Raw genomic sequence first — 24954 nt, 5'->3', positions numbered from 1 at the left:
ATGAGCAGTATAAACACAAACATATTTATAATAATACTGATCCCAGTGCAGCTACAGGCAGAGAGAAAGAGGATTCCAGCTGGGGAGCAGTATTGAGCGTCACAGACACGAGCACCTCTGCCGCAGCCGTAAGCCGCCGGTTCCCGTACCTGGCTGCGGGTCAGTGTAGTCCACAGTGTATCCGTCAAGCTGCAGCAGCTCTTGAGGTTCAGCTTTTTTCTCCCGGTAGCTGCACATAGCAAATGTATATTGACTAACCTGAAGAAAACCACAAAGCTAAGATGGCACCAGGTGACCACGACAAGGCAATCCAAAGTGCTTAAAAATGCTGCACATTTACGGCATGTTTATGGTGACCAGGGAAGGGGGAGTTTTAATTTTGATGGGCATTGCCCACTTGAGACAGCCTAAACTTTTAGCACGCATTAGCAAAGCACTCTCTTAATACAGCCTGCTATGGCTGGCATCTAATTCTCGGCATCAATACGTACAGTGGTTTAATTTCCTCCAAGAGAGAAAGCTACACGCTTTAAAAAACTCATTCATTCCCAGACAAGTGCAAGAGTGACACCCTGTCACAAACAATGTGAGCTAAATTGCTAGGTGCCAGTCATATTAAAGCAATCTTAAGATCCCACTGATCTCGGCAGTTGTTGTCATCAGTGCTGTAAATGGCAGCTCTCACTCCTCTGAGGTACCATCTGCATGACACGACACATTCAATGTCAAGTTCTCGACGGAAGCCTTTCCGGCCGCGGGGGGCTCTGCCAGGCTCCCGGCTCGCCTTCGGGAGGCCATCAGGCCGCATCAAGACCCCGCTCAGACTTCGCATGTTGCAATGTGGATCGTCTGGGAGAAGCCTGTGCGGGGAGCAAAGGATTCTCCGTGCTTTAGGCTAGGAACTTGCAGGGAAATTTACTGTCAAATGATTTCAAATGACTTTGTTAAGGTTGTGTCACATCCTGGACTCCTTACATAATTTTATTAGTGTGGACATTTTCTTGACCTCTGGAGGAAACTTTGACTTCAGAGGGATCTTTAAAACTCTCGTGGATGGCAATGAATCGTGTTTGTCATTTTTCGGGAAGTCAGGAAACATCCTGAAAGAAGGGCTTCATGCAAGCGATTGCGCTCTCCCCTGCAGCCCAGCAGCTGAGGAGCTTGCCTCCAAACTAGGGGTAAACCGCTCTGTTACAAATACACATGCAGCGCATATTCTGGTGGCATCTATCGCTAATAAAATGTCATTTATTTAAAGCAGGAGACCCAGTTCTCTGGTTTAGCGTCTCCCAGGCAGTGCTTGGTATATTGCTGCCCTCTACGGGCCTCCGCTAGCTGCCAGCCTGCACTCAGCAGCCTCTGCCTGTGCCATGCCTTACTCCAGGAACGGCTCCAAAAACCACCTAAGAATAAACCCTATCATTAACACGTTTGTGGGAGTAAGACTAAAAGTGATGCTTTAAGCATCTTGCATCTTCCTTAAAACTATAAGCACTGATGAAAGATTGACAAGTAACAGACCAATAGCAGGAGCACACTAGTGCATGTTATATGCTGTGAACTTTGAATGCCTACCATCTTACCGGCAACACAAAAACTGAAATGATTAACAAGAAGAAATCTAAAAATAGCCGAGTGCCCCACAGCACAATACTCAGACGACTCCTGCGGGTTTCATTCAGTTATACTTGCAGTATATTGCTGCCATCTCCTGGACAAACTCTTGAATGCGCTTTATTTACAAGGAAGACCTTGTGATTTCATCACAACAGAAAGCATTTGGTTTGTCCCTGTTAGACACCTGTACTTTAGGGATGCCACAATAAATTTAATTCCTGAAATGAGTCACACTAATCTACCTTTGATTAGACTAATTTTTTCATTTTCCTGTTGCTGCTTCACAGTCACAGGTAAAATTAATTCAGTAGTTTAAAATATCTTCTCTGACCCACAAAGTGAGGTCTAAATTTCAGGCACTTCTTCATGTACAAACATTTCATCTCATCTTTGGACCCAGAAAATATTCTTCATCCATATCAATAAGCCAACCATATCAACACAACAGTAACACATGGAAACACACACAAGCATTTCGGAGTCTATACCTCTCCTTTTAAAAGCTAAAAAAGGACAGATGCAGACAGCAGACTTTGGTGGAGGCATCCTGGGATAGATGCAGAGTGAGCTGCTCCCTCCTGTTAGCTTTCACATGCTCTCCCTGGAATAAGCTGCTCTATGTCATTATGGGAAGAAACCTGTAGGTCAGTCTACAACATGCGATGAGCCTGGGCCTATCTGGCATCGTGTCCTACTTATTCTCTGTTCATACAGCTGAAGTCCAAAGCCCAAGTTCAGGATTGTCCAAGAGCTTGTTCAAGTGCCTGGCAGAAGGCAAGCTCGGACGAGGCTGGAAGGAGGAGATAATGGTTTGCTACTGATGTCTTCTGGAAAAGGTGCCAACTGTGCTGCGCAGAGTGCCTGCACCTAACAGCTGGAGCTAATGACTTTAAGGACCGGCATACCAGGCTGTCTGTCCTATCTGGCTGCCTAGGGCATTTACCCCTTGCAGTCAGAACCAAGGTGATGCCCCGGCTACCAGTGATGGGTGGCTCCTTCCATTTGTGAGTGGTGGCAAAAAAAAAAAATCCTACAAAATCTGATCCCGGAAAGCTCGGTATGTAACAATTCTGCTTCTCTGCTGAACAGCACTGTAGGATCAGGGGGAGATTGCAGCTTGCCTCACATCAGCCCTCCAGAAAATATCGTGCTTTATAAAGCTTGCTTTCTGTGGAAGCTTAGAAGTGGCCAGACAAGTGAAATAGTTAATAGCAGAAATTCATCTTGCAGCCTGCTGAGTTCACACCAAACCCATAGCTGAGTATAAGAGCAAGTGAGCAGATGGGATGGGCAAGATGAATGGTTTGAGTAATTGAAAAAAAGATGGATACAAAGAGGAAGCTGAAGGAAGACTGAGGAGAAATCTTTGCCCAGAGAGGGACAAACTCTCGAAGCAACTGGGATTTCATCCCAGGACTAGATGAGGGGCAGCAAAGGGGCATCTAAGGAAGCTGAACTGAGTGAAACCAGAAGAAGGGAAATAACCCAAGGCTGCCCTGCCTGATCCATTGCAAAAAATGAACACTATTTTGAGATATAAGTTGAGGCAGAAGAAGAACAGAAGGAAAAGAAAATGAGAAAAGAGAGAAAAAGAAACAAAGAAAATCAGGAAGGGGAAAACAGAGACAGCAGGAGACAAATGCCAAAGTTCACTATTCCTAGGCTGCTAAATTAGATCCGACTTTCTTGGCACTTGACCATATTCTGTCATCAGCTATATAATCCTACTGGTTAACAAATACAGTGGATAAGTATTAACCAGCACTGACTTCATCCTTGTTTTACCACCAAATACTTCTGTTCTGGCCAGCACTGCTTTTCCGAGAATCCTGTTCAAACCTGTTAATTGTTGTTCCTCACACTTCCAGCATAACACAACTCAGTCAGTCACTTGCCCATTTCTCACTGTTGACATAACAACGCCCCACTTGGGTTAAATTCTTAAATGGACTTTTCCTAGATTAACAGCATGCATTTTGTCCCAAGGGAGAGAAACTGTGCTAAGATACTGCCAGCTGTAATACAGCTTTCCACTTTGATGGGAGAGTCTTGTCCTCTGGTTCCAGATGTACATTGCCTCCTCAGCCCTTTACTGGCACAAATGAGCAGAGGAAATGATCTAGCTTAAAGAAACAAATGTGAAAACAACAGTTTTCACATCTCAGCACATTCATTCATCCCTAAACAACTGGATGTAACAGTTGTTCTAACTTCTTCCTTTAACCAGGAGGTGTGTTCGTGTTTTCCCAGGGCAGATCTGCATGAAGGGAAGCCAGGCCTGTTACGCCAGCCCGCGAGAGTAGGACTACGTATTCAGGATCCACCCTAACCAGGTCTAATGGGTTCTGACATCTGTTTAACCAGCAGCTCCCAAACATTTCGTATTAATCCTCAACACTCAAGGTTTCTCAAGAGTCACCACCCACGCCCAGTTCTCAGCAAAGGTCTAATTGAAAACATGATTTAATATGATTATGGGGACAAGCTACGGGTCATTTACCTTGATTTGAGGACCACAATCTAGGATTGCTGGTGTGGGATACTGCAATTTTGCTGAATTATTTTCAAGTTCTGTTGGTTATTTGGAGTTACTGAACACTTACTACACTTTGTTTTATTCAGAATCAGCTGAGTTTTGCTGAAAGCAGGAACTGTCACTGTTAGTCTAAATTATAATGAGTTCAGGGAGTCTGTTACTAGAACAATAGATCCAGGCGTAGACACTGCAACTGGTTTTAATCTGCAGAGAGTTGATCTGGTTCCAGCAACATGCTACAAACATCATCAGACACAATCAGCCAAAAATTGCTTCAAGCTACTCAACAGACATGTCATCCAGGTACCACAGAGTGTTACTTCCCATATGCTGCCAAAGCACAGAAATGGGGTTATGACAAGAGAAAAACAGATTCAGTCTGAAATCTCGGTGTAATTAATTCACTTGCCCTTAAGAATCATTATAAGAAATTTCCTCTCGCAAAGCCAGCCAGCCCAACAAAACCAACAATAGTGTTATTTCCAGTACAGCACATTAGACCTTGCAAAGAATTAATACAAGCTCTGTCAGCTATGAAAAAATTCCAGCTTTTGCACGATCAAGGGTCTAATTGGCACACGGGCTGAAATTTGTATGCTGTGCTCAGCCAGCTGATACAGCAACTTAGGAAACACTTCCAACATCTGTGATGGATGCACAGTTCCTCTCTCAACCACTCACAGAGAACTTTGCCCTCAATTCTTTCCTTGCTTTTGCTTACCACTGCCACTGGTGTTACTGTTGCCTTTACGAAGCATTTTCCTCACTTGTGATGCTGCGGACCATTTCCATCCAAGCTCAGGGCCATATTCTGCCATCGCTTTCACACTGCATATCTCAGGATTTAAAATTAGGCAAGTAACGAGTCTCTGCCATGTAATTTACATCTAATCAGTATTCTGCTCTTCTGCTGCTCATCTCAAAGGGTGTCTACGAGAAGGGTGGGCAGTGTGCAGAGAGGACTGCGATTCATTCAAAAGAGAAAACTATCCCCCCTTAACGCACGGGCGCACGTTGGAGGAGCAAGCATACGCACCAGCCCTGCAAGCTGCGCCATGCTGCAAACCTTCACCAAGGGGCCAAATAAAGTCCACATGGGAGTGCACGCACCAAAGAGATGAGGCCCAGCTACAGAAATGGCACAAAGGAGCTGCTCTCACCCACTACACCCAAACAAATCATCTCTTCTCTTGTAGAGCCTTCACAGCTACACAGACACAGAAGGTGCGAGGGATTATTCTGCCCAAATTACAAGTGAGTTATTGCTCCTTTCCCCTTCTCTCCAGGGCTTACAGAAGCCAACTAGCAATGGAAATGTGCCCTGTAGAGCTCCCTTTCCCTTTCTGTGTACTTGCGCAAAGCCTCTATTCATACCAGCGAGGCACCACTGACACAAAGGAGCCAAGCTGCCATCAACACCTTCCTCCACAGTGCCGCCTATGCCATTTGGCACCTTTGTGCCTTGTTTAGATGGATATGAAGAGTTTGAGTATTTATTACCATAAATTTCTTAACCTCTGGTACCAGAGGGCAGAGTGGTACTGTTGAAGAGCACTGAAAGAGCTGAGGCTGGACTGGCTGCCTCCATCTGCAACAGGGAGCAGGGGTAGGAGAGGGCACAGGACCAGGAAGAGGTTACTGGAAGGGAAGGCAGACAAAGTTATAATAGAAGATGCTACAGATAAGGGAAAGAGACAAGGGATCAGAAAGCAAACATATTTAGTTATTCATCCAAACTTACAACCGTGCCTTTTGGCAGCACTACAGATTGAGCAGACCACTAAGTCCCAAACAGAGAGCACGCTTTGGATGCCCTCTCTTGGCTCTGGTGCAGGCAGAAGCCTGGTGTGGATGACCGAGCTCCTGAACATGCGCTGCTCCTTGTCCATTCTTTACGTAACTGAGCCAGCTCATCTTTCTGCCTGGGTTATTCTCTGCCTGCTGTTCAGCAGAGTTCAGAGCATTCTGGACATCAACACCTTCGCTTCCAATCCCTGTCTGTATCAGCACCCATCCTTTGCATTGCATGAAAAGCAAATGACAAACATACGGACAGCAAAGTATTTTTATTCCATCTTTATTGCCTGCTGACATGTTCAATATGCTCAAACTACATCTGAGGGACTGCATAGAGAGTGTTTCTTGTTTATATTTGATGTACAGCAGAACACTTTACATTGCACCAAATGTTGAGCAAACGGTAACGTAAGAGAGGAGCTGCAGTGGCAGCTGGAATTTCTGAGGTGGTCTATGGAGTCTCTCTGGGGGCAAAAGTCTGCTCATCTTATTCAAATGAACTGCTTTTCTGGCCAGATTCTGCTCTTATCTGCAAGCTGAAGAATACAGACCTAGTAACATGAGAAAAGATGGTCTAACTCTGAGAGCTTCAATTCCATGGCAAGAATACTAAGCAACTGAAAACTGAAAACATAACTGCAACTATGTAGAAAGGCCCAGAAGAAAACCTCAAGAGAAACATGGGAATTAATCTCCTAGGGTCCAAACCTACAAACCCTTGCACCCAAGAGTATCAATATATTTATTCATGGAAGAATCTATTTTAGGAAAGAAAAATTGTTCTGTCACACACAGGACCTCTCTGAGAAGGCCTCTACTTTGAAGAATCCCTGTCCACAAGGAAAAAAGTGACCAAAACCCTGGTCTGATAGTAATGAATCAGCCCTAAGGGAAAAGCAATACTAATTGCTTTATGGGTGATCATATACTGCCACAGCACTTTTAATTTAAACACAGAACATAATATAACAAATGTATGGAGAAAAGCAATCCCTCATTTTCTGTGTATAGTTTTATATCTTCTGCCCAAGAACAGGGTCATTATACAACAGTCCCAAGAAGGCCTTTCTTTAACTGTGGCCTCTGTTGGCCCTTAAATGTGGATCGGTGTGGGATTCATTTCCAGAGGTCTAGCCCTGCAAGATGCTGGGGTCCCCAGCAAGGTGCAGAGCACTCCTACCTCACCCTGGGACCTAGTTGGTTCCTGCAGGGTGGGTGCATTTGCAAACCAGATACTCTGGGAATGGATTAGACAGAACCTAAGCCCATCACTTCTACCTAAATCTAAATACACTGCTTGGGCAGGCTGAGGCATCTCCTGTTGCTGGTCTACACGAATGCCCTGCCTTCTCTTCTGTGGCCATTTTGACTCTATTCAGAAGAAAGAGTCCAGAATGATCACTTAAACTGTCCCTGATGATTGTACTTGGTTACAGGACAAGGTACTGAGTTGGTCTCTCCAAATAGGCTCCAACTTACATGGGTCGTGTCACGTAAATCATAAATCCTTTTTACCACTCCAGGATGGATTTTCTTGCCTGCCATGTGGATTAGCGCTATGGAGGCTGGCAGTGAGAAGCACAGAATGCAATTCAAGCTTCCTCCTGAGACAGTTGAACTTAGACTAATAATTAACTCAAAACAAACTAACCAGTTCTCATGAGGTGATTTAGAACCAGAGAAGCCAGCTGTGAAATGTGGCAGATGGACCGCGTGGACTCCTCCCCTCTTACAGGCACAGGAAAATCAGCGTGCAAGGGTGCTTTATCAGAAATGTGGAGTCTGTTGCATCTGGTTTGCACCTTGCTCTGTTCTTATACATGGGTGAAATCCTGGCCATCTGCTTCAGATGCTCCAAGTAGGATTTTACCCTCTGACTTGATTACTTTTAATTTGTGCTGGCACAAGATGACAGTCAGATCCTCTGGTCTGGCCAACGCATTCTCAACCTGCACAAAGCTTTTTTTTCCTCATACTTAAGAGACAGCAAACCCTGGGGAACCCAGAGAGGAGCAAGGGAAAGCAGGACCCAGGAGGACTCTTGTGACTTTGTTTATCAGGGTGGTGCGAAGACGGAGCCACTCAACCCAGGGCCCCGACTTCTGTGCTTATGCAGCACACTCAGGCTACCCTTAGGAAGGGGAAGGGAAGGAAGATCTAACATGCAAGTAATGACCAGACTCTTTTAGATCTTGAAGAACATTTTCTACCTGTTTCTTTGAAATTCTTAACAATGATCAAATATACAGGTCTACTGAAACTGGGAGTGCAGAAAATGAAAAAAGAAAGGAAAAAAGGAAGAAAAATACTGAAAAATGACCAATGAGAGCTGCAAACGATGAGAGGGAGTAATGAACGTGAAGGGAAGATAAACATCGAGTGAAATACTGACTTTGACGTAGCCAACAATGAAACTTCTGTAGATTTCAATGGACTTTAAATTTTACCCAGAGGCAAAAAGGGAGCATTTGCACTGAAGTGCCTGCAGCCAAGATAGACTGAGCTTTCCCCTTATCTCATTAATTCCTCACTAAAATTGTTTCTCCATTTCACCAAGCACTCGGATGCCACAGGAATCTCATGGCTAGAGGTTTGTAATTGGGATATCCTTGAGAAGATGTACAATATTTTAGAAAAAACCATGACCTAACAAACACCCTATGTGGAACCACAGTTTTGCATCAATTACGCAGCACTGAAAAAGGTTAGAACAGAGACTTAAATCAACCAACTTCATGATTTAAGATCAGCTTCTAGTTAAATTGGTTACCTGGACCAGGACAAAGAAGCGTTTCTTCCATCTCTTCCAAACATTTTTACCAATGGCCCATAAATATCTAGGAGAAAAGAATAGGTGAATTCAGTACACAAGTGATTATATATTGTTCTGTTGCTTTTTTCTTTATAGCTAGAAAATGAAGCTAATGCACAAGCAGGAGTAATTACAGAAGTCTCTTAAACTAGGCAGCATTATTGAATGTATTTATTTCCAGCCTGACAGAGTAACCTGTAAAGAAAGTGACACAAAAGGTTCCAAGTCTTAATGTTACACAGCATTATTTCTCTCTTCCTTTTTTGTCTTTTACAATTTGCTCAGAATTTAGAAGCCCTTCAATACTAGTGAATAGCTACTACATGGTCAGATGGGTGAAGAATACATTACAACGGAAGAACTAAGGAAAAGAAACCCTAAGTGTTGCTTTAAGCCTTCACAAAACCTTTTGGCTGAGGGGAGCTGTCAAACAGAGGGCTACTTAATACATTAAAACCAGTTCAGGGGATCCCAGTATACATTGGACTGACTAAACCAGGTCACTGTGCTGAGCAGCTTAAGATGAATTCCTAGAAATTGCTTGAATACAGATATTCAGGCAAACTGAATACTTTCTAAGGGGGAGTGAATCCACTGCTTTCTACAAATGAAGAAGTAACTTTTAAAATTAATATCAAAATTAGCATTTAATCTTTATGATGAAGCAGCTGCTGTGGCACTGTAATACTGTAAAAATAGTGGGAATTCCATACTAATAATAAATACAAAGATAGCGTTCAGCATTAATATGTTTATGTATCATTATAGTTACTTTGGTTCTGGAACAACACATAGAAAAACAATTCCTTTTTTTGTTATGCAGGTGGTTCTTCATGTCAGAATAGATCCAACATATGCACATACTCTTGGTGAATGCTTAAGCCACACAGCTCCATGTATCATGCTAATGTGGGCACTGAGTCCTTGATTAGAGTTCAAAAACATGGAAAATATTTGTCCTAGTCCCAGAGATTCTCAGAATTTTGCTAGTGAATCCAAAGGGGCCAAGATTTGATTCTTTATTAGTCCTGCATAAGAAAGCAGTTTCAGAGTTCAACATATTAGCCAATTAACAGTTATAACATAAAAAGTTATTATGATTTACAGAGCCTAGAATCAAAAAAGTTCTTTTGAAATACAATTAGAGATGCTGGATGTTTTCTTTTAACTTCATCTTTAGGTTCCATTTTAGATAATTTTCTATCAGCTCTAATGGATATCATATTATGATTTAGTATTACTCAACACAGTGCATTAGAAACAAAGGCCAATCTGTTTATATTCCTTCCTGAAGCAACCCTGATTCGTCAGGAGATCTAAATAAGATGTTATGAATGAGCGAGATCTTGATCACAAAATAGCTAAGGGAAAATTTTATACCCAAAGAAGACAAAGTCAGTTTTACTGATAATTTCACTGAAGCTAGAACTTCACAGCAGATAGCTTAAGAAGGACAAAGGGTTCCTATACAAAATGTGTAAAATGCTCAGAGAGTTGATTGACTACATGTATATACTGCACAATAATACGTGCTATTGTATATGAATGTGTATTATGGAAAAGGCTTTGGCCAGATTCTGCTCTTGGTTATGTATAGGAAAATGCAGAATAATTTCAGAATGGTCATTTACTCCAATATTTGTGCATGGCTACATGCAGGAACACAACTGAGCAGAACTTGATTTTCACAAAGCACATTATAGAGCAAGTGCCAAAATAATCTGTAATGCACATTAATGGACCAGCCAAAGCCACTAAAATCAAGAGAAAAGACAGCCTCAGTTATTGTAACAAGTTAACATTATAAACCACACGGTTTTAAGCAGCCTCTAGCAAATCAAATGTTAGTCGAAGAAAGCATGATAAAAGGCAGGGCTGCTCAGCCCAATTGCTATCAAGGAAACAAATATGGCAGGTGAACAGTTCTTTTCTGCTTTTGGTGCCCGTGATCCCACGGTGGAAAAATTAAACTTCGCATGTGGCTATTGGCTCTGATCTCATTAGCAGGGAAGACAAGAGAAAGAATTAAAAGAAAGATGAGTGATTCAATCTGTCTAATAATGATGAAACAAAACACTATGAAAATAAAAATGAAACAGAGGTGCTTTTATAGCATAAAAAACACACTAGAAAAAAGAGTTAATCAAAACAATGACTTTCCCAGAGAGCTTCTGTAGTAAGTTTTTATCTTATTCGCAGCTCTAAAGAGTAAACAGAGGCAAGCCTTGCCAATGGCACTAGCTAGAGCTTCCCAAGAATTTCCTGAGGAATCTTGTTTAAAATTTAAACTGTTCGGCTGATATGCATTGAAGAGACTATACTAAGAACATGAAAAGTGCATTATAAATGACTGAACTAATGCCATTTCTATATTTACCCTTCTTTTGACCTTTTGTGAACTTGAGAGTCAGAGTTTTTCTTCCAGAATCTTAAAAAAAAAAAAAGAAATTTTCTAATGCACATTCAAAATAAAATCAGTTCAGATCAAGGCGAGTGTTTACCCAGAGTGCTTCATGTTTTGAGGCTTATCCATTCGCACTGCAAGCTTGATCTTCAGATCTTGATCTGGGCAGTTTTTGGAAACAGCCATTTTATGCCACTCTGACTGCTTTGGGCTATTGGGAGTAGGGTGGAGAACAACCTGTAAGCATCAAAACCAACAATGTTAAAGAGAAGAATTATTCACTAAATGGGTTTTAATGGGGAACAAAACTACATCAGATGAACTACTTTCTTCCCTATAAGTCAGCCTGAAAATTTCTGTTCACATCGGTGAGGCTAGCTTTTTTTGGCATTTTAATATACAGATTATTATTTTGAGATTAGTTTATATATTCTTTGGCTGCTCTACCTACTGTGTCATTGTTCATGGAGTTGTGCAGAACAGAACTGCATTATCATTTTCCATCTTGCATTTATTTAAGGAAAGACCACAGTAAAAGAATTTGCAGCTGTCAGTTCAGAAGTGATGGTGGACTGATGTGACTGGTAGCAAACCAGCAACAAGATCTCACTGAGATCGTCTACTGCAAACCTCCATTTTCAGACTCATACAGCTCTGTCAACCTCTAACCCTTTGACATTTTCCATGTGAGGTGCACTGCTTCAAGTTTTCAGAAAGTTTTACCTAAAACGATTCATCCATTGCTACGATCAGGGTATCATGAAGCTGCTTTGATTTTTTGTTTACAGGTAGGACTAGATGCAGTAGACGATATTTCAGACAGGTCAGGGCTCTTGGTGAGGGAACTCCCAAGAATTTGTCATCACCCCTGTGAGTCCCCACTGTGCCATGTTTCTTGGTTTATCTCCCATGCCTAATTCCCCTACAAGTTCTCCTTGCTTCTTGATCTGCACATGCTTCTTGAAATGCACATAAAATACAGGCATTGCACTACCACAGTAGATAAAATCTGTACCAAATATTGTGATATAAGACATTGCAGGATACTCTACTTTTATTTCATGCAGAGAGAAAACGATGGGACAGTCTCCAGCTGGGGTATATCAGTGCAACACCAATGATTTCAGTGGAGCAGTGCAGATTAATACCAACAGAAGTGCTTGGCTAACCAAAGAAACTGCCCCAAGAGGCAAATAATCCTTTTCTGGCCATGTATGTGCTTATTCCTCTCACTCATTACCCCTACAAATCAGAGCAGCTTCCCCAGACAGCAAGTCACAGAAACACCAGCATGGTCAGTATATTCTCCAAGAACTACACTGCATTAGCCAGTTCCCCCTGGGGTATCCACACGTATCCTTTTAGGTGGCTTAACCCTGTGACTGTAGGACATTTATGTGTATGTGTGGATAAAAGTGCAGAAGAACCACAGCTGTCTTCAAAATAACAGTCTCTCCCTCCTATGCCCATTCCTCTTCTGACCATGTCACTCTTAGAGGTGACTTTGCTGGGTGAAAATTCATTTAAGTCTCCACTGTGAGATGACTCTCCTTTACATCCATTAACCTTTATGCAAGAAAATTCTTTTACAAATGGCTCTGTTCACCCTCATTATTTGCTCTGCTTCTATCACTCATTCCTTAGTCATACTTAGTCCGTGCAGCTGTCAAATTCCAGCACAGCTTATGATCTTATATTCTATCATCTTCAACTTTACTGCTGAGTCAACAAGCTAGGGTTTTTTCTACCAAAATGTCCTTGACCCTCTGATGAATGATTTAAAAAACTATTTTAGTGTCTCCCCCAAAGCCTGAGGTTAACACCAGCAGATTTTGGATTTCAAACTCATTCATCATCATTATTTAACACTCTTTGTATTGAATTAGATTAAGGCTTTCTCTGGCAGGAATCTGAAGCTGTTATTGGTTATATAGAGTGACTGAGCAACTGTGGCCTCCAACAAATCATTCTTGGAAAAGACTGCATTTTAGCAAAACCTGATGATCAGGGATTGGCATTATTATATATATATATATATTTTTTTTTTCTCCATTGGTTTAAATCAAACCTTTTCCAAAGGTGTAGGTGGGAAAGAGGGGGCTAGTGGTATAAATACCTTCCAAAGGTGTAGGTGGGAAAGAGGGGGTTAGTGGTATAAATACCTGCTGGTCTGGGGACGGATCCCTGCCCCTCTCTTGTTCTCAGCTCACAAGGGCTGATGGTTAGCCGGGATGGCTGTGCCTGTCAATCCCTGAATGCTCCCCCTGTCTTAGTGCTGCATAAATAGCAGAGCAAAGCCTAGGGAAAACTGTCCTCCAAAATCTTCCACAGCACTGGGAACATGAGTCCTCCACGCAGGGTGGTAGTAGAAAGATGGATGGGCCTGAACTGTGAGCAACACCTAGAGACCCCCACTGCGAGGCAGGTTGTACAGCCCCAAAAAGGCCTTGCCCTAAGCCGTAGCGCTCAGCAAGGCAGCAGCCTCTCCGTGTGTTTGGGATACTTTTTGCTTTCACTGATTTTTAACTCATTTTCATCAAAAAGCTCATAAACTTCATTCAGTGTTGCTGTAATTCACAGCTCTTCCCCTCCTTGCTCTTGGTGGATGAAATCCTGGCACGGCTGAAATCTGTGGGAGTTTTGCCATTGGCTTCAATAAGGCCAGGATGTATTCCCATGGCTTCAGCTGCCCAACCAGCAGTTTAGGGCTTGGGAGCTTTTTCCAGCTCTTCTTTTGATAAAAGTGGTGAAATGAGGAGTGCCGGCCAGTTGCCAACTTAACACTTGCAATAGAAAGTGAGCATTGTAAATGCCTGGCAGAGCACAAAGCTGCTTCTCAAAGGGCAGCTAAGCATGGGTGTTTTTGTGCATAAAACTGCCCCTCGGAGACTTTGCTTCCCTCCTCTCTCTGTTCAGACAGGTTTGTGCCCATTTGAACAGTTAAATCAGGGGCTTAACATGCTCCCGATTTCATTATTTCATTAAAAAGAAATCCTGATGCAGCCCGATCAGACACGCGTCATTGCGAGACTGCTCCAGGCACACTGAGTGTCCCTTTGAAGTTCGGCTGACTCAAAGCACTGGTGGCCGTGGTCCAAAGGAAATCACGGTCCTGCTCTCTGCACTTGCTGGTGCTGGCCCACATTTTTCGGATTTCAGAAGCTTAAAGTGGAGTGATGGCTTCCCGCTGGACTGGGAATTAAAGTGCATCAGCAGGGCTGGCTCATCAGTATTTCAGGGCTACAGGGGTTGCTTTGGGGCCTGACATCTTTCTTAGAACAACATGCAAAGCTAATTGCTTTCCGAGACTAGCAAAGTCAGCACTGCTCAGCGCTGCCAGTGGAAACAAGACCTACAAAGCAAGTGGTTCTGCATCAAGTGTAACCACTCAGGAAAAAAAGCCCTGAACAGCATTGTGGATGACTTGGTGAAAAGCTCTGCTCAGCATGCTGCAGAGGATAAAAGGAGGAGGCACAAGGTGTCGGGCTGTTTAAAGAATGTAGTTTTGGAAATAATCCTGAAAATATTATGATGCCGTGCAGCAAAGCAACTGTAGTCCTTCAGCTGGAGTACTGTGGTCTGTTTGGTTCTCTTGAAAAGAGAAAAAGGATGTATAGAAAGGAAGGATGAAGTTCTGGATGAGGAAATTCTGAAGAGGCTGGTACTCTCTTTGAAGAGAAGGGTGAAGAGAGGAAAGGAGGGTAACTTTGCTTTTCTCTCTCCCAAGTGCAAGAACAAAGGATGTTTCATGAACATGAATACACAAATATTTAAAATGAACATAAATTACATGAGACCAAATCACCTGCAGAGCTTTCCACTATAAAGATATAAATTAGATCAGCAACTCACTAGGATCCGAAAGAATATTTGGCACTTGTATGAATATTAAGAATATAAAATTATGTTAATTAGGACAACCTGTTGTTTTATGGGATACAGACGTTTGTGTGCAGCCAGTGACTGTAAGGAGTTAGCAAGAAACAACCCAACAACAGGTCAGATCATAATTTCTTGGACTTGCCACAAGATCAGAGGCTTTTTTGGCCTTGGTTGTAGACAAGTAGAGAGCAGGGTGTGCTGTAGAGCTGGTCAGATAGAACACAGCCTGCTTCTGGAAATTATACAGTCCATGCTGAGCTGCTACACAGGGAAGTGCCAAGTCAGTGTGTAAGGTGCAGCCTCACTTTCTGTGAACTGTTTTTTATTTGGTCTTCACTATGCTATTCAGAAGAACAGACCTGCTGTCAACTCCTTTGCTGATTAAACAGTATTTGCTCTTCATTTTGCATGTTCCCACTCTCTCTTCTGTCATGTTACAAAGCCACAATGTGGCTGTGGAGCCTCCCTTGTGATACCACCCTTGGAAACCCAAATCAGACTCTGTGACGTTTCAACCTGCCATGACTTTGAGGTCAAACTGTGGGTTCCTTCACAACTTTTAGCTTCCTGCTATACACTCAGTTTGAGCGGATATCTCTTGGGCTTTTCTTCCTTGGTAGGATTAAAAGACTGCACTCTGTATGTGTTGCACAAGCTGCTAATTATCACTTTTTTCTTCCCCACCCTGAGTGCAGCTAAGGAGCCAAGGACACCAGCCCGTGCCATGGAGGTGGCCTCCTTTGCAGAGGGAAGACTGTTGGTACAAATGCCATTCTCAAAAACCTGAAGAGCTGAGGAAGGGAAGGCAGGGAGTTTGCTCCCAATTATGGTTGAGGCAAAGATAGGCTGTGAAAAATAATGGAGACTAACTGAAGTGTCCTAAAGCTACAGAAAGGTACCATCCACAGATACACTGCAGCTGCGGAGCTGGAGGGCCACCAGCCACATGGAGCGGGGACCAGATTAGGGACCACAGGTGAGGGGCAGAGATGGGGCAGGAAGGTCGGCTCCGACAGTGGCTCCACAGCTGGCGCTAGGGGAATCTGAGCTTTTTTCTAATGAGAGTACTGGTGGGTGAAATGAACCCCCCACATTTCACTTGCTAGTCCGGGCCCCACTGAAGCCACCAGTTTAGCCATGAGTCCTGAAGGAGCCAGGATTTCAGCCTTCTGCAATAAGTACAGCAGTCAGTGCTTTCAAATGCTCAAACTGTTCACTGGCTCTTCAGTAGATATGAGAGCAGTCTAACACTCTCTTGCCAAACTTAAATCCCCTATTTTGCTTCAGCATAATCGCCTTTTCTCCCTCAGCAATGTCCATTTCCGTAAGCAACTTCTAAAGCTTTCCGGACTGCTAGTATCACACACAAGATCCTCTGCCTTTGCTCAGTGTGGGCACAGCCAGCTGAAATGCTGCCATTAAAAACTAACAACAAAGACAGCATGCGAGATGCATTACTTTCCAGCAGTGTAGAGCTTGCTTTTTTCTCTCCTGAAGTTTGGCAAAAAAGCCCATCACGTTGTGCTCCAAAGGTATTTCCATACAGGAGAGATTTCTCTAGAAAAGCAGGGCCAGAAGGAAACATCATTAAACTCAAAATCTCCTTACCCTCCCAAGTTCTTTGTCCTCCAGAGCCAGCACCCCTGTGCTCTCCGTGAACAGCTTCACCTTCACTGCTGGAAGCGCGTGTGTCGTTGAGAAGTCTCCTTGGGTGCCCCAGCTGTGGAAACAGGGACAGAGACATGTTCAGCTCCATTGGCAGGTCAGCGGCGCTATTACTTGTGTGTGCAATGGTTAACAGAAATATCGTGTCTAGCACAAGCTGAGGTGGCTGGGCTGTCTGAGTGACAAGGGCATTAATTATCTTCTTAGGGAAATGCGGGACAGATGTTTAGAAAAGCCGTGATGGTTCTTTGGGGAAAAAAAGAGAGTATTTGGGAGCAGCATGAAACCAAATTTAAGAGAACTTATTTATTTAGAAAGAACAGTATGCCTCCTGCAGTGACAGCCTTTATAGTTAAAACGGAATTTGAGATCTAGGACATCTGCACCTTGGACATCTGTAATTGCTCATGCCTCTGCTCTTCCCTTGGCTAATTAATCTATCCTTTCTACATTTAAAGTGAGGCTTACTTTCTCTGAAGATAACCCAGTTTAACCTGGAACCTGTTTTGAGTCCCTGGACAGTCTTCCAGATGAGTCCACTTTACGCTTGAGCCATCATCTCTGAGGTAAGCCTAGTTTGCTGAGAACACAGAGCAGGGTGCTGGATCCTTGGGAACGGGATGGTAGTGTTCGGGACACCTCTCCAACTAGGCAATGAACCAAGACCACTGTCTACTATTGGTACTGCACGAGGCATCTCCCAGCTGGGACAGCAGCTTGGGAGGCAGTGGCACGGAGGCTGAAAGAACCACAGTGAATGCAAAACTCCTCTAGATCTGCAAGTCTGGATGCTTCTACAGCCACAAACTTGTGAGCGTGCAGAGAAGGTGAACTAGTTCTGCACAAAGCGTTTTCCCCTCTGACCACCCCGCAGAGCTGTGCTAGTAACAGGTACAACCACGCAGAATAGCGGTGTGTGGGAGCTAGCGAGTACGCAAGGGGAAAGACACTGCACCCTAGCGCAACACTGAATCCGTTCTCGAGAAGTCTGGTACCGTTAAGGCTATTCGCCTTCAATTGCAGTATGGTGGGAAAATATTTGCAACCAGCAGTTCCCTGGGGAATACAACCCCACTGGCTAGTGACCCTCTAGTGACCCTAGAGATACAGAAGGGTCTAACCCACAGTCTGCTAACATGTATGGCAAAACTGGCCCTTTTAAGTCTTCTAACAGGAGCCCTCCTTGCAGCCAGCCTTTGCTGCTGGAGTCCATGAGGCTTGTGTGRAAACTGCGGGGCTTGCAGCCTGGCAGAGGGAGCTTTGGTGATGGGTCTGAGGAGTTTTCCTTGTTAAGTTGTCTTAGAGGTTTCCTCCCTGTACTTGGACGCTGGGGACAGCTTTGGGACAGAGTCTCAATTTGGCCACAGCTCATGGCATTTTGTCTCAGGTACTTTTCCCCGTGCCCTGCTCCCGCGACAGGAAGGCACAGCTCTTGGGGCCGGGGCAGAGAGGGAGGAGCGCGCTTGTCCATGGGCCGCTGCAGAGATTTAGCACACCGGTGTCCCAAATCTGCAGCGAGCAGCTGGCTGCGGCTGGGATCGCTGCCTGGTTATACCGGCAAGTGGCTCCTYGGAGGGCTCCTCCGAGCTCCGGCGGCGAGCGTCCTCCTGGGACGGCGGCAGCAGCTGGGAGCCGCAGCCGGTGCCTGCCAGGGAACTCTCCGCCGCCCCGTCGGCGTGGCCGCGCTCCCTCCACGCGGCGCGGCAGCTGAGCCCTCGACGCTCGCAGCCCGTGACCCCAGCCCAGGCCGCAGGTGCTGAGCACAGGGGAGCCACTCGCGTCGGGACGCCGTGCCGCGGTGTCCCCCACCCTCCCGGCGCTGCACGCGAGCGGGGACGCGGCGGCCTCACGGCGCACGCTCCTCGCAGCGTCGGCGCCGAGCGGCTTGCTCTGCTCCGTGTCGGAGGACAACCTAAGAGCCCGGGGTGCGTGACGGGCAAGCTCCGTGCTGCGGGGCGGTGGGGCGGCAGAGCCCGTTTGCACGCGGCCGCTTGCGGAGGTGCCCGGGGGCTCTGCAGGGTGGCGCGTCCGGAGCAGAGGCCCACGGCCCCTCTCGGGGTGCTGCTGCTCGGATGAAGACAGGGCTTGTTCAGGGCCTTCTGCGCCTTGGAGCCGCAGCATGCCGAAACGGAGGGCACCCCTTCCCTCCCTGCCCGGATGAGCAGCTTTCCTGCTATGATTTATAAACGAACCCCTCTAGTCCGCTTACTCCTTCTCTTCAGCTAATTAGCAATGACAACCTGCCGGTCTCCAGGGAGTCGCGCAAATCTCTGGGACCTACTGCTAATCCTTCTCGTAACTTTTGATGTTTTTCATCTGCTCAGCAGACTTCACGAAGCCCTGCAGACCACTGACCAGCAGCAGCCTGTGCATGAACTTCAAAGGCCCCTTCACCCTCTTGACTACCAAAACCGATATACGCATTCAGTCTTTGGTCCTTCTGCCCCTTAACATCCTGAGCTCAGTTCGGTTTCAGCCACGAGAGGAATGGTCTCTTAAAGCTTCCCAGAACTTACACAACAGTCAGCTTTGATTTGGAAAGATCATAGGCAAAAGAAACTTGTGAAACGCAAGTATGTTCAGCATCCTAAAGACCACGGCTTTTCAAACATGGTCATGAAGAATATTCTACGCAAGTCCCGTTATTTACATGAATACGGCAAATTATTCACCTGGGTTAAGTTTCTTAGGTCCAAGGAAACTCTGCCCTTTGGCAAAAAAGTGCAAGACTGAAGAGGGTCACGGAAAAAAAATTAAATAGAATATGAACTAAAGCCTATTTACAAGCTTAAAAATTTTTTTAAAGTAGCAATGCCACTAAAAAAAAAATGTTATATATGAAGTTAAAAAAACCATACTTTTATGTCTGAGACTTCAGAGCTGTTTTAAGCTTTGTTTCCACAACTTATAAAGTCAGAAACTTATTAAAAAAAAAAAAGTCAGACAGAAACTTCCAGACAAAGCTAAGCAAAGCACTCCTAAACAGCCCTCGCCCTTGTTAGAAGGGCTCAGCAAGCCAAAGGGCAGCGGGATGGCGGGGAAGCGCGCACTGCTTAGGCAACTGCTCTGAACACCTGGCTGCTTGTTCAGAGGCCCGGGGTGAAACTAGCAGATAAGAATTGCCTTTTTATTTTATTTTATTTTTTTAATTCCTTGTGAGCTAGATTTCTGTGTTGATCCTAGGGATCCTGAAAAATCATCACACTTCAAAATTCAAGCAAAGTGTTCAAGCAAGCTTGAAGAATAATCACCAAAAAAGGTGCTTTTTACAAACTAAGAGAAACAAATAGCGTGCAATGAGCAACACGTCAGAGTGATGTGACGGTATGTGATACAACCTAATGCACCTTAGAGTCAGATGAGAGATTAGACCATGTCCTGCTAGCCACTTATGAGTCATTCTGTTAATGACACTTTCTCATTTTACACTGTCCTCAACCCAGATCCTCTGCTCAAGAACGGCAGCTCCCTTGAAATGACTGGGAAAAATGAGTGGTCCAGAGCATGGATGTTCCTCAAACATAAACACCAAACAGTGTTTTTTGCATTTGGAAAGTTATCAGGAAAAATAATTTACTCCTTTCAGTGTACAAGGGGTATGGTTTGATGCTCTGCTCTCTCCTGGACAAGTCTAGTCCAACCGAGCTGAGCAGACGAGCACGTTCAGTGCAGAGCTGATTAACCAGCTTGGTTTCTATGCTGACTTTGCTCTGAAGTTTTCTCTCTTGGTGTCACTGTTCCACGTTTCATCTTTTATGTTGATGCATCAAACTGCCATCAGTACCAGGGAGCAGAGGTTTGGCATAAATTATCTACAGTACGACAGGGCCAGGCAGAAGCCCCCAAATTAAATCTTTTTCATGTGAAATCCATCAGCTACCTAATAAATGTTTTACACATGAGAACCTAGAAATGGCCTTATTTTCTTTTTGGAGCTTCAGGTCACAGACTATACTTTCTTTCTTAAAAAAATTACATTGTCACCAGTAGGGACAATTAGTACCTTGCTTTGGGTAAGGAGAAAAAAGTAATAAAATATCCAACCTTGCACTGTGTATTTTGACAGCATCTGCTTTATAGAACTCATATCTCTGTTTACTATTAAAAAGCTCTTATTTGCTGAAGCATTTCCAGACCATATGTTATCAACAAATGTTACTAACCAAATACAAACAGTAATTTTCATTAGGTTTCCTTCACGAGAGCAACATTAACCACAAAGGGAATAAACGTTTCAAATGAAAGTAAACATACATAGCAAACCTTTGACAACACTGTGGTGCTTACATATTCATACCCCAAAAAGCCACGAAAATATCCACACCGACAAAAAGAGACCATTAGAAGTTGGGTTTTGTGCAGGCTGAAGCCTGCGATGATGTCATTAGTTGCCATAGTGATGCTCAACATAAGGCCATAATTCATGTCACCAAAACATGATTAGTATTCAATCTACGTACACAGTTTATCTGTGCTGTGTATTAAATTATTGTTCATAAAATTAGCTCTGGACAGTAGTTAGGCATTAGAATCATTTGAGGGAATGACAATGTAATGGCTTCATTTTAACAATTAATAATTAAACAAGTTATCACTAAAGGAGTTATTTATTGAAAATGTGCCTTGGGACCCATTCTGGACTCAGGCAAGCTTGTCCGTCCCCATGTCGCAGAGCTCGTTCTTACACTTTGATGCAATAACATATCTGTAAACCAGGATAAATAATGTCATTCTGGCCAAAGGATATACCCATATGTCACAGAAAAGAAGCAAGCAAGCAGAAAATCCTGACAATACTTTCTCAGTTAGGACCACATTAAGTGTCTGAATTCACCTGAAACCCTCAGCCTAGCATTTCTTATTGCCTAATGTTCCTCAAAGCCTGGAGCTGGATGAGAAATAATGCCAAGCACAAGGACTTTGCTAAAATTATAGCCCCATTTATGGCATCTCTGCAGTTCCAGTAATATCACTAGAATCTACTGGTGTCTCCAGGGTTTCTAGTTAGGCATCAAACTTAAGATGAGTAGCTAAACCCTTCTTGCTGCAAAGAGCCAGAGGATGAAATACACCACAGTGTAACAAATGCTGGCCCTTATTTTACCTTTTACAAGCAAAATAAGTAGATCATCACTGCAGACTTGGTGCGTAAGCTTTAGGAACAGGGATCCACCTAGAGGTGCCAGCCTAAAGCACTGAGGCTGTCTTGAATAAAGTGTTAAATGACACAGATCCAGCGGGTGTGACTGGATGACAAGGGAGGAAGGTCAGCCTGGTCCTCCACTCTCTCTACAGGCTCGACTGACACAGAGCGCTCGAATGATTGGCTTACCTGTCTGGTTTCGAGGAGCATTCAGGCTCTGTCCTCACTGGCACACGAAGGAAAATCAGAGTCATTACTGATGCAGATGCTAGGCTGCTCAGACCAAGCTGCTGCRTGCTATGTTTCAAGAAACATGTTGATGGTCTTCTGGCAAACCTTCAGGCTGATGTTATACAGCCCTCCTCAACTTACAGACAAAACAAGTAAGACCATGTACTCTCCCCACCTTGCTGCTGTATCAAGCTCTTACTCCTTCCTACCACAAACTCATTGTGGACACATATTTCTTCTTGCTAGGGATGTTAAGTGCCTTAAATCCTGATCTTTGACTGCAGTTTCTGACTGCCACCAAAATGCAAACACAGAGATAATAACATCAAATTAATATGTAGCCAAAAATCACAAAATCATTCAGAGGCCACRGCACCGCTCTGCTGCAATGTGTGATCAAAATAATATTTGGGATGTTCATAAAGCTTGAGCAAAATCCTGCAAGGGTTCTTGTCCTGAAGGTACGTGTAAATCACACAAAACCAGACAGCAGGATCCACGAGTCCAGCTGTTTTTCTCTATGATAGCCCACTTACGTGGCCTAATCCAAGATTTTCTCAGCTGTCCTTGAGAGAAACTGATTTAATCATTTCTATTCACCTCGAGTGTGTAAGCTCCTCTAACGGAAACATTAGCACCAATGACCTCACAARTAGCGAACATACATATTAATACCCAGGGGAATGCATTCAGTCCTTTCATTCACGCACTGTTGTCTCCAGCCTTTGCCTAATTTAAAACAGTGAGCCTTCTCCCATCATTGGTCTTGTAACTTGATCTAGCTGTAACATTGAAGCCTGTGATTTCTATAAATAATGAACAAGCGCAACTGAATTATACTGCTGTGCCATGAATCAGCCCCGCTAACCAGCTCGGCATGTCAGTAGGCTAGCATGGGAGCAGCTGGAGAGTGATTTGCTTTAGATGAGGTTGACATTTAAACATGATCTATGACCAGTTCTCACGGGCTTCAAAACTGCCAGAGGACACCACTTCTCTCTCTCTCCAATATATTTATTGAAAGAAATTTGTTTGCTAGCTAGCATAGAAGAAATGTGAAAAAGTCAGAAAATCAAAGCAAAAACGTATATTAGTGGAGAGCTATGATTTTCCCTCAATGGGTTAACTCCACGTGTGGATTATGCACAACGTACACAGCAGTAGCCTGGGATATGGCACCTCACTGTAGGAGACACTAAGTAATGCTCAGCAAAAGACAGGCCTCTGTGCCTTGTCTCTGCAAGCTTAAAACTTAAGCAAAAAGTCTTACAGAATAAATAGTCCTGTATATTGGCCAGATTTGCATTAAGTATTGAACCACCTGCTCAGCATCACTTTTGAAATGCAGCTAGAACCTGCACCAAAGTAACAGCAATGCCCGTCCTCTCCCAGGCCAGCAGTGCTCCCTTGGGAATGCAAAAAACCGCATGCAGCCGTGTCCTCACCGCCTCCTGCCTCCCTGCACAGCGCCAGCCCCGTAGACCGCTACCAAAYGCCACTCACCTTTCCTGGTAAAGATGGTTGTGTACGGAGGAAGCAGGGCGATCAGTCTGAAAGGCCTTTAATATTTGTTATCATGGCTGGTACAAGATTTGCCAGGCCATTTTAACCTCATTTGCAGTCCTTTGCTGTCAAAATGGGATCTGGTGAAAACGCAATCACTGGCTAGTCCGGCTCCTCCTTTGCATGTTGCCCACCCAGAGCGGGCTGGTATGGGAAGGAAAAGGTAGTACTCATGCGCTACACTTAATGCACATCCCTCAGCTCTTCTCTAAGGGCGCTACTATCAGCGTGCCTGCGAATCTCCTGATGTATTTGTAGTTTGGGCTCTCTCCAGGGGCTGCACAAAGCAAGGCGTCTATGGAGGAAAGTCCAGTAAGAGGATGGCACAGGCAAGGCTCGTGGTATACACTGCATGGTTTTTGAGGAAATATGTGTCAGAAAGATCAACTTTTACTGAGCCAGTGCTTCACCTCGCATGGGTGTGCTGATTTTAACCCAGCCTTGGTTTCTCCACTCACTGCAGCATCTAGCCGTGGTGCCTGGAGGAACCCTGCTCTGAGGATGGTGAAGTCTGATCAYGCCTGATCATTGGGAGACTGAAGTACTACAGTCCTGGTTTAGTTCTTCTAAAAATCCTGCCTAACAGATGATGATTTTCTTTCTTCAGCCCACTCCCCACCTTCCAAAAGCTATCTTTACAGGGAACAGCCTTACCTTGGGCCATAAATAATTCACGACGGAAGCTCAAGCACTGGGAAAAACAAAGTTACTGAGCAAGMGCTGCAGGAACAGAGCTACCCTTCCTTCATGCAGCTGATGGAGTAGGCAACATGTGTTTTTTTTTTTCTTTTTTTTTTAAACAGTATTTATCGTTTTTCCAGTAAGGAAGAAAATGAATATCTCTGTTTAACAGTTCACAGTATGGTAACAGGAGCATACCAAAACTTTTTTGGTATCTTCTCTAATGCTTTGTATATTCTAGTTATTTGAAAGCATTAAATATAGGTTGATGACCAAGACTATGGTTATTGGTGATCTTTCTGAACTTCCCTTGTCCACACTGTGAAGAAGCAGTTCATTATAATAACAGTGAGCATAGATTTACTCAGTGGAGGAGGAAAACTCCATGCAACGATAAAATTAATTACATTAAGATGAAAATGCTGATTTCATTTTTGAAAATGGGTGTTTGTAAACTTCTAGGACTGATATAAATCATACAACATCGCCCATGCGCTGACCCTTTCACCAGCAGTTGTTGCGAGAGCAGACAGCTCACTCTGCGGGAAAAGCGTTAGTGAGGCGACAACTGGCAGGGGATGTGACAGTACGGACATGTCTGGACACACGGCAGTGGCAGGAAC

The 24954-nt window shown here is 44.1% G+C and overlaps 1 protein-coding gene across 7 annotated transcripts in view; it reads right to left on the bottom strand.

Moving 5' to 3' along the window:
* The window catches only part of CADPS (calcium dependent secretion activator), a 196134-nt gene that overhangs the window by 103383 nt on the left and 67797 nt on the right, over positions 1-24954 (bottom strand). For all 7 annotated transcript variants that reach the window (XM_026074973.1, XM_026074975.1, XM_026074974.1 and 4 more), the window contains exons 6-9: positions 16657-16768; positions 11264-11403; positions 8721-8787; positions 150-258 (exon numbers count right to left, since the gene is read on the bottom strand). In XM_026074973.1, coding sequence (XP_025930758.1) covers positions 150-258; positions 8721-8787; positions 11264-11403; positions 16657-16768 — 428 coding nt within the window. The remainder of the gene's footprint in view (positions 1-149; positions 259-8720; positions 8788-11263; positions 11404-16656; positions 16769-24954) is intronic.

The sequence above is a fragment of the Apteryx rowi genome, unplaced genomic scaffold (genome assembly GCF_003343035.1).
Source record: "Apteryx rowi isolate R43461 unplaced genomic scaffold, aptRow1 scaffold_4, whole genome shotgun sequence".
NCBI classification, from domain to species: domain Eukaryota; kingdom Metazoa; phylum Chordata; class Aves; order Apterygiformes; family Apterygidae; genus Apteryx; species Apteryx rowi.
This window is presented reverse-complemented; position numbering and strand designations above follow the sequence as displayed.